Source organism: Amaranthus tricolor, chromosome 4 (genome assembly GCF_026212465.1).
Source record: "Amaranthus tricolor cultivar Red isolate AtriRed21 chromosome 4, ASM2621246v1, whole genome shotgun sequence".
Lineage (NCBI taxonomy): Eukaryota > Viridiplantae > Streptophyta > Magnoliopsida > Caryophyllales > Amaranthaceae > Amaranthus > Amaranthus tricolor.
In genome coordinates this window covers 10724520-10740869 of record NC_080050.1, presented here as the reverse complement: position 1 = coordinate 10740869, position 16350 = coordinate 10724520, and the positions used below count along the sequence as shown (strand labels likewise).

Sequence of the window (16350 nt, the reverse complement as noted above, 5' to 3'; positions counted from 1 at the left end):
TCGGACTGGTTTTGTCTGGTCTGAAACTAAAATTACACCAAATTAAAAATTTTGATTTGGAAAATTTTCAAACCGGGCTGGATTATTTAATTTACCAGATCGGATCAGACCGTTTTACAACGGTCTGGTCTGCGATTTTTTATTTTTGTATTTTTTTCCAAATCAATATATGTGTTAATAGAAATATTTCGCACCTACAATCACCAAATATAATAATTTGTAATAGTTGATTGCATTAACATTATTCAAGTATATATTACTACATAAAAATAACTATATCTCGAAATATATAGGTAGCAACATACTTCCTTCGGATTTTAATAATTGCTACAGTACCTGTAGCAACTACTATTCATCAATTGATTCTATTTGGTATGTATTTCTCCATGTAAAATATAAAATATAGTCAAGTGAGATCTTGTTTGATTCGTCTTAATGCATATTTTCATAATATTAATTTTTTAGAATTTTTCATCATATGAAATCAAAGATATTAAAGATTAAAATTGTGCATTGAATAGCATTAAAAACAAAAGTGCAGCAACTATTAAAAACCAGATGAATTATATTATTTTTTAAAAAAAATATGATTTTTGGTTATAGTACAGTTTGCAAATATTACAAGACCGTTTAGATCGTAGACCAAAGCAAATATTAAAATTACGTTTTGATCCGAATTGGTTTGCGATTTAGACCAAACTATGTTCAGCCCTAGATCCGACTTGTGAAAGATTGAATAAAATATTTTTTTTTTTTGAAATTGTTTTTCAAAATAAGTTTCGAGAAATTTTAATTTTCAAAATAAGCATTTTGTGTCCAAGTTTAAGGTTAGATTTGTTTTTACTTTGTTAACAGCGAACAAAAGAGAAAAAAATTTACCAGACTCTATTTGTAGTTGCTAACAGTGAACAAAGGGGTCGACTTTGCTTGACCAGCTCTCTTAACATCAGACGAAGGCTAGGCTGACTTTTTTTTTATTAGTCTTTTCTTTGTTCGTTGTTGATAACAAGTAACAACAAACAAAGGCTATTGACTTTTTTTTACCAATTGTTTTTGCTTGTTATTTCTAACAACAAACAAACATGAGTGAAGTTTTTAGCTTAGCTTTTCCCCAATTTTGTATAACAATTTTGGAGATAAAAGAAATGAAAAAAAAAGGAAGAGAGAAGGGAAAGGAAGGGAAAAAATGAAAAGAAAATAACACTTGTTCGTTTAAGAGGAGTTGATAGTTTTCCAACCACAACTTTCAACTTTGATGAGATTGAAACTTTTATAAAAACTATTCATTTAATCACTTCAAATGTCCCATTAAATGTCTTATTTTTCATTTAGTTATCCAAATAATCTTTCATCCCTCCAAACTTCTCGGTCATCCCTTTCTTTTTCATGTATTTTTTTTCATCCAAACACACCTCAAAGTGTTTTAGGACAAACAAAGCTTGATTTAAGGTAAAATTTATTAGGCTTTATGCGTTCGTTTTATCAGTTGAGGATTTATATATAAAATATTTCTTCACTTAAATGTTGGCTAGGAATTTGCAAATAACACTTCGTTCATCAACCGCATTTATATAAAGTACTTATTTATAGATTAATGACTTTATTTCTGACTATATTTTTGGTTTCGTGAACTTGAATTAGTCTTTTTGTAACTTATAAGTTAGGGTTTGTTTTTGGTTTTGAATTTATTTTTTTTGGGGTATTTTTTTTATTAGTTTATTATTTTTATGACTTAGAGATTAAGGATATGGCTTTTTTTTTTTTTTTTTTTGCCTTTTTATATAAGGTATTTTATGATTTTCTAGTTGATGTTGATAATAATTTGGATGTTATATGTATTATGTAAAAATAGATATTGTGTGGTTTTGTTATGTTTTTAGATGAAGAAATTCAAACAACCAATAAAGATGCTGAGTATGTTAGGGTAGCGTAAATTGTTTGTATGCAATTCGAACATGATTTTTGATGAATTAAAACTGCTTATATGTTCAAGAATTAAGATCGACTCCACCACTTGTGGTATACACTTCATTTTCATATATGTGATGAATGGACAATTTTTAGCCTATTGATGATGAGGAGGGATTGGATACTATATGGAAGCATTCAATGACTATCTTTATTTCTCCTCTTTTGAGTTGTATATAGAAGATGTAACATTAGGAAATGAAAATATAAAGATCTTAAAACACAATAAGCTTTAGCAATAATTTCTTCTTTTCCTTCTCCTTTCCCACTCATCCTAAACCCCATTACGTAGAATCTACAAATAATGTGGGAGTTGATAAATAATCAACATATGTTCAATAATAACATTAAATAATCAACATATGTTGTAGAAAAATACCTTAACTTCGAAACAATTTTGTTTATACTTTAATTGAATTTGGATGGAATGAAATAAGCTATAAGGTTTTGTATCTATAGAGCACTTGTTAAATGAATATTTTGACTGCTTAATGATTAGTTTGACCCCAACCATAAGAACAGAGCAAAAAAGGCAGCCTTGTTTAGGGATAGTCATGGGTCCAGGACCCTGTTGGACCCGCTCCGGACCCACCCCTTTTTAAGGGTCTGGGTCTGAATTTTTGAGACCCATCGGATCCGGGTCGGATCTGGATCCAAAAAATATTTGACGGGTCCGGGTCCGTGTCCTAAGGTGAAGACCCGAACCCGGACCCTAAACTTTTAAAATTTATATTATGAATTTCTGATTGTCTTCTCAAGTTCTCATTCTCAATCCAGTAAACCTAAGTCTCTAATTTTTTTCTCATTCACTTGATTCACTATGTTTCTCATTTAGTCTTTTATATTTGATTTTTAATTATGTATTTAGACAAGTATTTTTACGTTTTAGTAATTATTTTGTATTTGAATTTTATGGACTCAAACAAGTGTTTATAATACGATAATAAGTTGCTTACAAAAATACAAAAAGACTCGCAAAAAGTACAATTTTGACAAATTAAAGAGGCTTTGTATAAGACCCATTAAGGACCCTAGATCCGTAGGGTCTGGGTCTGGGTCTGAAAATTTTGAACCCTGAGGGTCCGGATCCAGGTCTGGATCCATAAAAAATAAAAGGGTCCGAGTCTGGCCAGACCCGCTCCAGACCCGCCCGATGACCATCCCTAGCCTTGTTTGTTTGCTGTTAGTAATGACGAACAAAAGAGACCTAGTCAAACCTTTATTTGCTGTCACTAACAGCGAACAAAGGTTTGACCTTGTTTGACCAAGGTTCCCTTTGTTCGCTGTTAGTAACAACAGACAAATATGTTAATTTTTTTGACCAGCTTTGCTTTGTTCACTGTTATCCACAGCGAACAAAAATTTGGGCAAAAAAACACTTATTTTAGAAAATAAGTTTTCTTCAAGCTTATTTTGAGAATTATTTATCCAATGTGCTTATTTTCTTCAAATTTTCACATTTAATCACCTAAGAATTGGTATTTTATTGGGCTGTCAAATTGATGCATTTTCTCCTAGCAACAGGGGAAAATAATTTTCTTCTTCCATTTCAATCTATACTCCTCTCTCACAAGAAAAAAAAAAGAAAAATGTTTGGATTATTATTACCTATTAATTTTATAATTGCACCTCATCAGTTATGACAATGTATATATGCCAGAAAATATTATTAAATTTAATTGCACAATAAAATAAATAAAAAACTTCACAATAGAATAAAGGTACAAGATTAATCTACAAGAATGAAAAGTGAATTAAATTGTTTAATTTCATAATTAGAGGGTTAATATATTACATTCGCGAGTTACTTTATGCATAAATGATTTGATGGAATCATTTTCATTATAGAAAATCTTTTTTTAGTTTTTTCCTTTGAAATGAAACCTCATATTATTCAGGAATAGAATTTAAGTATACAATGTTTCTAATCTCGAGCCAGAAGACTTTTTGGCCGCATTTTTCTTTATGGGTACAGGTTGCTGAATTCTTTTCCTTCCCATACCCTGGCCATTCCTATGGGTGGAAAACACTAAGTATGATGATGAATGTTCGTAATCTAAGAGGAACCCCAATCAAACCCAACATCATCAAAAACTTTTTTTCTTAAATACTCATTTTGAACAAAAATTAGAACCAATTTTGCTTTTTCTAAGCAAATTACTACTATTTTTTTATATGAACAAATTGAAGATTCCTAAATTAAAAAATTATCATTAAAAATCAAATATTTCATATTTATTTCAGATTTTATTTTTTGCACTTAAACATTTGTCAAGTAAAAATACTCACTACAACTCATCTCTCCACAATAGCTAAATGTTGTTCGAGGAGTAATATGTATATCTAGCACTATTTGCAAATAAAAGACATAATTCATGCTAAACATTGATAAATATGTCATTGCGCTTGTTGATTGCACCCAATCCCGCTGAAGCTCCATTCTAAAACCAACTAATAATAAGAGTAGCCCATCAAACTTATATGTTAGTCAACCTCTCTAATTTTTTAATGTGGGATCATATATAGATTATTTTCCCAACAAACAGCGTGTGAAAATCAGTGAACAATATTTCTAACTTACAATTTGCTAATAGAGAAACGTAACTATTAGTTCAAGTATTCATACATGACATACAAAAATGGGTTTTGTGAACTTAACAAGAGAGTAGCTAAAGCCTGAAGCTCTTATAACTCCTTACAAAATCACATATCATCCCTGGCTGTCAAAAAATATGCTTACAATAATCTTAGCTATATACACACAAACTCTTACACTCAAGAACTACTCGAAATCTGATCATGCGTACTTTCCATTATCAGCACCAAGCTTACCTTGCAGAACAGCCGCCGGAGTTGAAACCGACTCAGTCGAGAAATTATCGGCCTTCTCCTTCAAAGATTCAACATTCATAACAGAAATAATTCTTTCCTTTATGTGTTCCTGTAATGCTTTCACCTTTTCAAAACTCGAGTTTCCTGCAATATGTTCTTTTAGTTCTTCTATCTTTTCTCTAAGGCCGGTCTCATCTATCGCTCTTTCAATTTCGGCATTAATCTCACTATTCAACACAGAAAGCTTCGCGTTCATTGTACCGACAATTTCTAAGTTTGATGATTGCAGAGCCTCCTCGAGCTCTTTTTTTGCAGTCTCCACTTGTTCTACAATTTCTTTATCTACTTCCTCGCCTTTTACTAATTTCTCTTGAGCAATTTTTAGCAGAAATAACTTGTTCTTTACATTAGCTGATACTTTCTCATTGATCTCTGCTTTTATTTTCTCACCTTTTTCCATACGCTCTATGATCTTATTTACAGCTTCAAGTTTCGCTAGCTTCTGTTTTAACCCCATGTATTCACCGGGTTTGGACAATTTAAGCTTGAATTCCTGCTTCAGTCTATCTGCTCTTTCTTTCAAAGCAAGGTTCAGAAGTGGGTCGGTGGATTTAGTTAATTCTAACTTGAGTGATTCAAGTTCCCCTTGCAAGCCCATGGATATGAAGGCTTTTGTGATCTCTTTGTCAACATCCTCTTGTAGCTTCTCAATTGTTTGGGTTGTCATTTGCTGATCACTGGACCCTTTTGCTCTTAGGATTATTTTTTTGAGGCTTGTGAGCTCGGCCTCTAAATCAGCAGATGTAGTCACATTAACATCCGAAGGTTTCATCTTCCGCTTCTTCTTTGGATCAATTGGAATGCCTTCTTGAAACCCGCCAATATGACGAAACTTGAGCATTCGATGTTGAAGCAACTCCTCTTCGCTCATCTTGCCCAGTTCCTGGATTCAACAATTTTAACAATAAAAAAGTTGAGCAAACTACCATAATCAGTACATACATCAAGGAATGACCTTTTCATTGTTGGAACTTGCATTAAGTGGCCATTTAGTTTCTCATCCTCCTCCGTCCACCCCAAAATAAGCTTATATGTTCCTTGTAGTTACCCACAAGATCAACCTTTCCATAGTTAAAAATCATATTTCCCTTTAAAAATTCTCAATTTTCTGCTTCCGTCCCAAAATGAGCTTCACAATTGGGATAAATAAAGTGAAAAAAGAGAGATAAACAAGTCAGAGTAGGGAAATAGAGCAAAAACGAATTAAGTAAAAGGAAGTGATAAGTTCCTGAACACCACAAAATAAAAAGTGAATAGTTCACTTTGGGATGAGGATTGAACGGAGTAGAAATTATTAGGGTTTATAGAAATACTTATATTGGCAGATGTTATAGAAAAAACAGAAGTTAACATTCTTTGCATGCATGAGACAACATGGGTTAGTGAAGAGGCCAAGTTAGTTGAATGAGATGAAAAATAAGCAAATTGTGGTAAACAAAGGCAAGATAAGAAGAGAACATGTTATTATAATTGTATAAATGATAGAATTATGAAGGAGAAGCTTGTGTATAGAAGAAAAATATTGAATGTGGTCGCTGCATATGTACCTCATGTGAGAGTAAGAAAACACTCGATAGAAAATTCTGGGAAGAATCATGGTGTAATCTCAATCTCGAAAAAGTTATATATTGGTCGGTTGTGTCTTTGAGAGCATTGATGTAGGTTTTAAATATTGAACGATAAATAAGGAAAGAAAGACTATTTTAGATTTTGCATAACCATATAATTTTTCAGTACATAACACATGATATAGATAGCATGAAAACTATTTGATAAATTCTATAAGTGCAGCAACGTCGATTATTTTCCAAGTAGTAAAAATGCAAAGGGAAGCTGTAAGTTGTATGGTCGTTCGAGATGAATGATCACCCGGCATCAAATGCTATTCCTCAAAATTCATATGCAATCAATTCCACACAAGGTAAAGTCCAAGGATAAGGAACAACTAAATTGCGGAACCTTAAATAAGGGAATATTAAAAATTTCGGTGATTGAGCTGTTGAAGAAGATGATCTGCTATCTAAAAGAAGCAAACCTATAGTAGTGAAAAGGACCTAATGCGGTGGAATGGATCGCAATAAAGAAAAAAGAACTGAATTTCATTTAGCTTTACGAAAATGTAGGAGTAAGCAAAATTTTTGGAAAATACAAGGAAATCAAACCAGGATAAACAAATGTAGGTGAGGCAAAGTTAAATGTAGAATGAAGGTATACAAGTTAAAATCATGAGAGGAGAAGAACATTTTCATAAGATGGACCAATAAAAAAGTGTTTTACATTCTAATAGGGTGAAGTGTGTCAAGGATAAAAGATGAAGATATCAAATATAGATGAAATGAATAGTTCGATGAGTTGTTCAATGGATGTTATTGGTGAGACAAGAGACATCTTAATGGAATAAGAGGAAGAGAACAAAAACTTTATGACATGGATAAACAAAGTAAAGGAGAAAGATGTATCAAAGAAAATGAACCAACAGAAAGATTAGAGTATTAAGCACTATAGTGCCTATCTACAAAAGAACAAACGTGATGCACTTGTTCTAACTACATACCGCGTAATTAAGCTTGAGTTATACCATGTAATTATGAGACATGGTGTCACATCGACTTTATTTTGAGCCTTTTTTGTTTGTAACTGTCCTAGATGAAAATGCAACACCTGGCCATGGAGGAGTTTAATGGTGCACGTTGTTCACTAATGACATTGCATTAGTGGACAAAATCAGAAAAAGGGGTCAATGCTAAACTATAAATGTGGAGACAAGCACAAGTGTCAAAATTTTAAAAAATTAAACAAGGTTAAAGCAAGACATAGTATATGAAATTTCATTTTGACACAAGAGAACATAGTAGAGGTGTTGCAAAAATTGGATATCATGAAGCTCCTTTCAAGTGAGTGTTTCATGTACTTTGCCTCAACTTTTCAAGAAAAAATACATTGACCAAGATGTAACGTAATTTATTTGGGGGGGGGAGGGTGTCGAAAAGAAGCATAAATAAGAAAAATGGAAGGTTGAAACTCGGAGAAAATATAAGAGGAAGAGGTAGGCCTAATAAGATCTAGTACACAATAAAAATGAAAGTACGAAGAGTGACATGAATAATTGGGACTTGCGAGAGCACATGACAATAGATAGGTATGAATGGAGGAGAAGAATATATGTGGATGATCATTAAAATTGATTTTCTTAAAAGATTAATATTAGCTATGGTCAAATAAAGTAACATTTTAGTTACAGACGATCTCTCAATTTGATTTGTTTGGTTCGTATGGTTGACCTCATATGTTGGGACTTGGGATTAAAGTTTTGGGCTTTGACATTGTTATTGTTTTAATCAATCATATTGTGGAATGCGCTTGCTAGATTCAATTAATAATAAAGTGGGCAACGATAAGAAACAAAAATGAATCCAAAAGAAACTATTAGGAAGATCCTGACCTCCATGGCTTGTAAAATGGCAATCTTGATTTGTTGGGACGTCCATTTAGGATCAGAATGTGCTCCTCCAAGTGGCTCCTGGAGACAATCAACAAGACTTCCAACATGAGTAAAATCAGTTGATGAAAAGAACAGCTTATATTTTTAAACTGATCAAGAAATCCAGAGTAGATATTTATCGGAAGGGATGAGAGGAAAAATACAATTTCGACAAAAACAGAATCTGGCACAGCAATGAGGATGTCAGAAAATAGGGTTAAATCTTAAGGCTAAAATTGAAACCAGCTTGTGAACTTGAGCTTCAAGAAAATTTTTACAAGAACTCAAGTGACCTATTGTAAACTGACTTGAGTGGAATATGGGTAACAATCATAAAGTGAACATTCATTTACACAAACAAATTATGTCCATTTTAGGCAAAGAGATGAGAATCAAAACTGCTTACAGGAATGATAGCATCAGCAACTTTGAGTCGGACATGTTCTTGGGCTGTTATCCTCAGCTTTTCAGCAGCCTTCAAAGTGGAATTAGAGAAATTTGTGTGCAATAAAAAATGATGTCTCATGAAAACTATTATACATGCTAGAAGAACTCATATACCTTAGGGGCTGCTTGGGCAGATTTCCACAATATAGCAGCACATGCTTCAGGGCTGTCCAAACACCAATATTAAGAGTGTTTAAAAAACATATAAGGAAGGAAAGAAAAGGGAAAGAAGGGAAGAGAAAGGGATGATAATTTTTCCTTCCTATTGGAAATATTTATTTGTACAATGTATAAGACAACATTTCTCCAATTTCCTTTCCACCATTTTTCTTTTTTGCTATCCAACTTAAGGACATGCCATCCCTTCATTTCCCATTCCTTCCTTTCCCTCAATTTCCTCTCATCAAAACATAGCATAAACTAATGTATTAGCAGTAAAACATGAATTAGCCGCATGAATTTACATCTAATGAAAACCAATTAACGTGGCAAACACTGAAAACAGGTGTACAAACAAGCTTTAAAAATATACATATTCAGGTCGCAATTTTGTAAATAATTGGACATTTACTAAAGGTGTACATACAAGCTTTAAAAATATACATATTCAGGTCGCAATTTTGTAAATAATTTTGTAAACAGGTGTACATACAAGCTTTAAAAATATACATGCTTAAAAGATGTACACTCGAGTGGCATATAAATATCAAGAACTTTTTGCTCAACGAAAATATGTACACCTTCAAGAGAGTATGTATACCTTTTGCCACAAGGCCTACAACATATATATCTCCGTCTGATTCAGTTTTCACCACTTTGGTTGTTTTTTACCCTCTATAGTCTATATATATAAAGTATGCTCAAAAAGAATACTACAAATCTACAATGTTAAATGGCTAATGTCTTATATAGCTAACTCCTAAAAAAATGATCAAAAGTGTTCGTTTTCTCAGAAATGTAATATCTTTTTTTTTGGAAATAAAGAATTTAATATATTAGCATAGTACCCTTTATAAGGGTTTATCAGGTTAATGCTGCTAGAGTAGCAATTGTATTGAGTATTTTTTGTCATTTTAATATTGTGGTCAGAACCTAAAACATTAGACATTCAAAGTTTTTCAAAGAGTACCTAGCAACATAGAATGCCGAATTTTCTAACATAAACAATTTATTGCAGCAACCAATTGCTAGAGCACCTCCAGAACCACCTTCGCCAGTTACTATTGTAATGATAGGAACTCTCAGTCCAAACATAGACCTTATGTTTTGAGCTATAGCTTCACCCTACATTCAAATACAAAAATCCTTTTTATATTCTTCATCTCACAAGTCATGTTGAAAAGAATATTCAAAGAGTAGATAACCCACTTGACCCAGTTCCTCTGATTTGAGATCAGCATAAGCTCCTGGTGTGTCAATGAGAGTAATTATGGGAAAACCGTGATGATCAGCATACTTCATCATGCGTAAAGCCTTCCTGTACCTGTATAAAAAATTTATTCCTTTTATACTATTAAGAAAAAATAAAATTGAATGCTAGTTTCTTCGGTAAATTAAGGATTACATACCCGTGAGGAGTTGGCATTGCAAAGTTACGAGAAATGTTCTCCTTTGTATTTCTTCCCTTTTGATGCCCGATGAACATATAGGTTTTACCATTAATGCTCCCTAAACCAGTTATGATAGCTGGATCATCATAGCCTGCACGATCTCCATGGAGTTCCACCCACTTAAAGAAGTACGAAAAGACAAGAACATTTTTCTTAGATTTATGCCCCATATCTAGTGAATACTTTCAATGATAATTTCTCAATTACCTTTTCTGTGATGTTCAGAACATGATCCAGGACAGTTGGCCTGTTCGGATGTCTAGCAATATTCAAGCGTTGAATTGGAGTCAAATGAGTATACAGATCCGCTAAAGCCTAATAATGACAAGAAAGCACATCAGTTGAGTAAAAGCAAAGGATTGCATAGAAACTATCCGAAAATGCATGAAAATTATGACTAACATCAAAGAAAGCAAGAAAAAGATGAAGGCCAATTACATGTTGATACTTCAACTCCAAAGCATTGATTTGATTACTGAAATCTAGACCAGTTTCATCCGCCATTCGGCGTACCTGCAAGCAAGAGAAGAAGATGATCAATTCTTGGGGAATAGATAAATATCCTTTAACTAATAAAATTTAAGCTCCTATAAAATCATATGCAGTGTAACATAATTCGCTAGCTAATTCGCTTTTTGAATTCGAAATTCGCTCAAATATGCCTAAGAATAGCCCTAAACCGACCATAATCCGCTTTTTTCGATTCGTGATTCGCGAGGAGATTAGCGTATCATGTGATACTGAGATACTGATTATACATTATGCAATGATAAAAGAAGAAGCTTCATTTTTCTCATTGATTCAGGGAATACTAATTTAAATTCTTAAATTTTCTTCAAAAGGATTTCTTTCAGACCAACCAAACAATAATATGCAAAAGCTCGACTGTCAAGTGATATTGTCTCTGGGCAGATTTGCACAAACTGTCACCAAGAAAGTTGAATTCATTTCTAGCCTATTTTCATATCACAAATTCTTGTTAGAGACGGTCTTTTTGAAAAGACCATCTCTAATCAGGCTGGCCCAAAAAGAAAAATATAGAGTACGTTTTTCGGTAGGCATTAATAATATTGTAAGTAGGCATTTTGAATATTATAAGTACTTAAGTACTTACTCTGTAGGCATTAAGTATATTGTAAGTAGGCATTAAAGATATTTTAAGTTGGCATTAAGAATATGGTAAGTAGGCTAGTAGGCTAAGTTTCTCGGTAGGCATTAAGAATATTGTAAGTAGGCATTTTAAATACGTTTTCGATGGGCATCAAGTACATTGTAAGTAGGCATTAAGGATAATGTGAGACGGCTGTTTTCATATACTCTATTCAATAAACAAATACATGATGAGGGAACTCACTTACCTCAATAATCTTTAGCTCGAGATCAACCAATGGCTTCTCAAATGCGAGTGTCACTGGTTTTGGTTTCTCTTCCAAAGGCTTAAAGTAAGAGAGATATTTCAAATGTCCACTCTTCAAATTAGGATCAATGTCATCCGGCCATGGGTAGTCATGCTTCTTTCCTTTTTTAACTCTTGCAATAACATTTAGCCTTTTTCTCCTGGTTCTAACCATTGAGTGTTCCAAGGGGACACACATGTTTAGGCTCTGAAATTTACTTTCGAGAAAATCACTAGCATATAAATCATCTTTCCCATAGCCAAGGTATACCCTTGATTTACATTCAGAAGTTAGCTCATCAACCGTTCTTCCTCTAGCACAATGCCCTGCTGCTAGGGCTATAGTGGTCATTTTCACTAATGTTCTTAACCTTCAATGAAAATGTGCTTAACCTACACATTGAAGTGGGAAAAATGTACAAAATCTTAGTTTAGTAGCAAAAGACTTATCTTACTCAACAACAGTGAAAAATCATGAACAATGTTCATGAAAAAACCCAGCTTAAAGTAAAACCAATTGATTAAAACATATTTCGGGGGAGCAAGTAAAAAATTGTTAATCATGAAATGAATTTGGAAGTCCGCCATTGCTCAAGAAGAGATCACAAAGGCCATTTATTTATTAGGTTAGTCATAAATAAACAAGCGAAACTCTCCTTTCATGCATGACTCTAGTTGCCATTGTCCAAAATCCAGTGCACATAGCCGTATCCAAATGATTCTACAAAGGCTATCCATCACATATAATCTCTAAAATGTACTCAATTTTTTCATCCTTAACCAAATAGCATATAATGTAGACAAGATTTTTTTATGGATTTTAATTCCCAACTGCACTACTATGTCGAATCTCAAATATACATATACGATATGCGAGATGATGATCGATTTGGTAATTTCAAAAGGATTAGGTGATTTTTCTCAAATGTTAGTGAAGACCAAATATTTTCTTTTGAGCCTAGCTTTGGTACTACTACGATGCATATTGTGAAGTATTGTGTAATAATATGGAAGGATTAGTGCATGAATGATTGTTTGATAACTTATATTGTGAAGGAGATATTTTATAGTATTTTCAATGATCTTATTACTCATTGGTTTCAAGATATGAATATTAGTAGAAATAGATCATAAATAATAATTTTTAGGTTGAACCGAAAACATAAATTTTTTAACATATATTGTTGAGATTTGATTCAAAATTAAAATAGATATTATTTAGGAGTTAGTTATTTTAATTAATTGCTAAAAATATGGAAATTAGTGGGATCGTGTTGACCCATTAAATTAGTTGCTAGAAATATGAGAGTTAGTGGGATTATGTTCACCTATTTTTTTAGAGTTGGTTTTGTATAATTAAGGTTGTTTTTATTATGACTTTCTGCTTATAAATAGGTTAATTTTTCTGATTAATGAATGGAGTAGTTTTAAGCAATGTAGAAGTCTTACATTTAACACTCTATTATAACTTTAATTTTTTCCAACATAGTGGTATCAAAGCCAATATGATTTGGGCTTCCAAGATAAAAGTGAAAAAGGAAAAGATATTGAAGTGCTCTATTAATAGGTAATGGGTGAGAAGTACATAAAAAAAGGTAAAAGTTGGTAAGAAGTGCATCACCAAAGGTAGAAATTGATGAGAAGTGCATCAAAGAAAAAAAAAGTTCGATGATAAGAAAGAAACAATGGCATAAATGGTTATAAAAGAAAATTTGTTTTAGAAATTTGGGTGAGAATGTGCATCTTAGAAAGTAAGTAATCTAAAGAATCTATAGTTGGTGATAATGTGCATCAACATAATTATGAGAATGATGAGATGTATATCAATAATTAATGATGACGAGAAGTGCGTCGCGGTACGAAGAGAAGTACTTCATAAATCATAAAGATAGATACTCTATGAAAATGATAGAGGAAAATTTTGAATCAAAGGGAAGTGTTGAGATTTGATACAAAATTAAAATAATTATTATCTAGGAGGTAGTTATTTTAGTTACTTACTAGAAATATGGGAGTTAGTAGGATCATGTTGAACCATTAAATTAGTTGTTAGAAATATGAGAGTTAATGGGATTATGTTCACCTATTAAATTATTCTAGAGTTAGTTTTTTATAATTAAGGTAGTTTTTTATGACTTTGTGCCTATAAATAGGCTAATTTTTTTTTGATTAATGAATGGAGTAGTTTTAAGCAATATACTCTGACTTTACGTTTATCACTGTACCATATTTTATATAATTTTTTTGTATTTATGATTTTTTTATATTATTTTGAATTATTTTTTATTAATTGTGCTCTGAATTTGAATTCTAAATCCTCCGGAGCATCCATGTAATAGTCAATATCAATTCCCAACTGCAATACTATGTCGAATCTCAAAAATACCAGTACCAATTAACAACTTATTATATGAGATTGTCAATAAGAAAAGTTGTACTGGATTCTTCTGATAGACTGATACTATAGAATACAGGGAATGCAAGCAAAATCACAAAAAAAAGTGAAAGTACACAAATCTAGCAATACATTACGAACCTCCATAAGAGAAATTCATGAAAAATACATACAATTATACCAATAATTGAATACAAAAATGATAAAAAAACAGCTAGTGGAAGACAAAATACGGAACAAGAAATTGACATAAAAAGCATGAAATAAAATTGATAGAAGTTGAGAAAAAAAAACCTGAATCAGTAGAAAACTAGCGACATGGAAAGGAATAATGAGAATTAGAGTAATTGTGATAAGTGGTGTGAGAGTTATCTGAGAGATTGAGAAGTGTTAGAGGCATTTATGGCCACGCGCATGATAGATTAAGCCAACTGTTCAATTGGTGAAAGTTATAATGTGGACTGGAGTATCACATTTGGATAACACATAGGCCCCGCCTAAATACAAGTATACAACTGCTTTGTGACTATTGACAATTGCTCCCTGAGTCCCGCCATTTTGAATTTTCATCAAATAAAAGGTAAAATTATAAGAAACCATTTAATCTATACTCTTTTTTCAAAAAATACCTTATGTAAGAGTTTTTGCAAAAACTATCTTATTATAATACAATTCTTTGCAAAACACTATCTTTTAACGGTTTTTAGCCTTTGACCGTTAAGTTTAGCCTTTTGTGACAATCACGTGATTCTTTAAAGGCACCTTCTTCTTCATTTCAGCGTGTTTCAATGCCTTTGTTTCTGCACTTCACTCCATAAACCCTAAATCATTCATCTTCATCACAGTTGCCCTTCCTTTCTTTCTCCTTGATTTCCAATTAATTAGTAATATGTTCTTCTTCTTCAACCGAAAATTTGATACCTGAAAAATGTGGGTGTGGAGTTCCCTTTGCAAGGAGGATTTCATGGACCAAGGAAAATCCTGAAAGAAGGTTTAAGACTTGCGTTTTTTATGATCCTGATACAAATTGGAGGGGATGCAAAATGTTTAAATGGATTGATGAACCTGAAATTACTGTTTGGCAAAGAGAAGTGACTAACAAAATCGTGGAGGACAAGCGACAATTAGCAACTGAAATCAAGATTTTGACATCAAGGGTTTGTTACTTGGAACATGAAAAGGAACAAGAAATTTCAGAAATTAAAAGGATTAAGAAGAAATGGATGAATGAGAAGAAAGCATGGAAATCAGATTACAAGCTTTGTATTAGGGTTTTTCTTTTGTTTTTTGTTGGTGTTGGTTGTATTAATCAAGGCTAGTAAATGAAGTTTATGACCTATTTAAGAATTTGTATTAGTGATTTGGGTATTGTAACATGATCATGATGAATGAATTAAGTTTTTATTTTGTCCATTTAATTTCTTTTTTGGTATTGTAAATACACTTGTGTTTGCTTTCTGTTTATGTATGGAAAACAGATGGTTGTGTTTGCTGTGTTTGGAAATCAGATGGTTGTGTTTTTTGTTAGCTGTGTTTGCTCTGTATATGTAATATCCTTTTGATCTATTTATGTAATGTATGTTGTGTTTGTTGTGTTTGTTGTGTTGTGTTTGTTGTGTATGTTGTGTTTGCTGTGTTTCCTTGCTGCACTTAACACCACTTAACACGACATACACTTAACACACAACAATTTTCTTACACACTAATTTTCAATGAACATACACAGCATTGATCTTAAATAATGATACACACTGATTCAAGGATCAACACAGATCCATTTGCTTACATACAACAATTTTGCATACACAACACTGATCTTAAACAATGATGTAATGCTGCACTACATATACACAACACTGATCTTAAACAATGATGTAATGTTGCACTACATATACACAACACTGATGAACTTACTCATTCTGAACACATGTGTATGCAATGCTGCACTAATAAACTGCAAAATTGATGTGCAGCACCCAAAGTAATCACTAATCAACTTCAGAATAATTCATTTGTTTCAGCACTGATTTGGAGCATTGGAAACTTATTTGCAGCATCCAAACTTAAAACAGATTTTCAAAACACAATTCTCAGTTCTCAAGAATGCTCTTCAGCTTTCTTTTTCAACAAATACAGAACTCAGTTCTCAATTCTCAGTTCT

General features: G+C 32.4%; 1 protein-coding gene across 1 annotated transcript; it reads right to left on the bottom strand.

The window, feature by feature from the left end:
- Nucleotides 1–4518: 4518 nt before the first annotated feature.
- LOC130810228 (acetyl-coenzyme A carboxylase carboxyl transferase subunit alpha, chloroplastic-like) lies at nt 4519–14640 on the bottom strand. The gene is made up of 11 exons (XM_057676206.1): nt 14484–14640; nt 11757–12187; nt 10837–10911; nt 10606–10713; nt 10357–10517; nt 10157–10271; nt 9918–10072; nt 8903–8954; nt 8748–8816; nt 8303–8380; nt 4519–5743 (listed from the first exon to the last, which is right to left on the bottom strand). Exons 2-11 carry the CDS (start codon nt 12144–12146, stop codon nt 4766–4768), a joined length of 2181 nt encoding a protein of 726 aa, XP_057532189.1. The 5' UTR covers nt 12147–12187; nt 14484–14640; the 3' UTR covers nt 4519–4765.
- Between the last annotated feature and the right edge of the window lie 1710 nt (nt 14641–16350).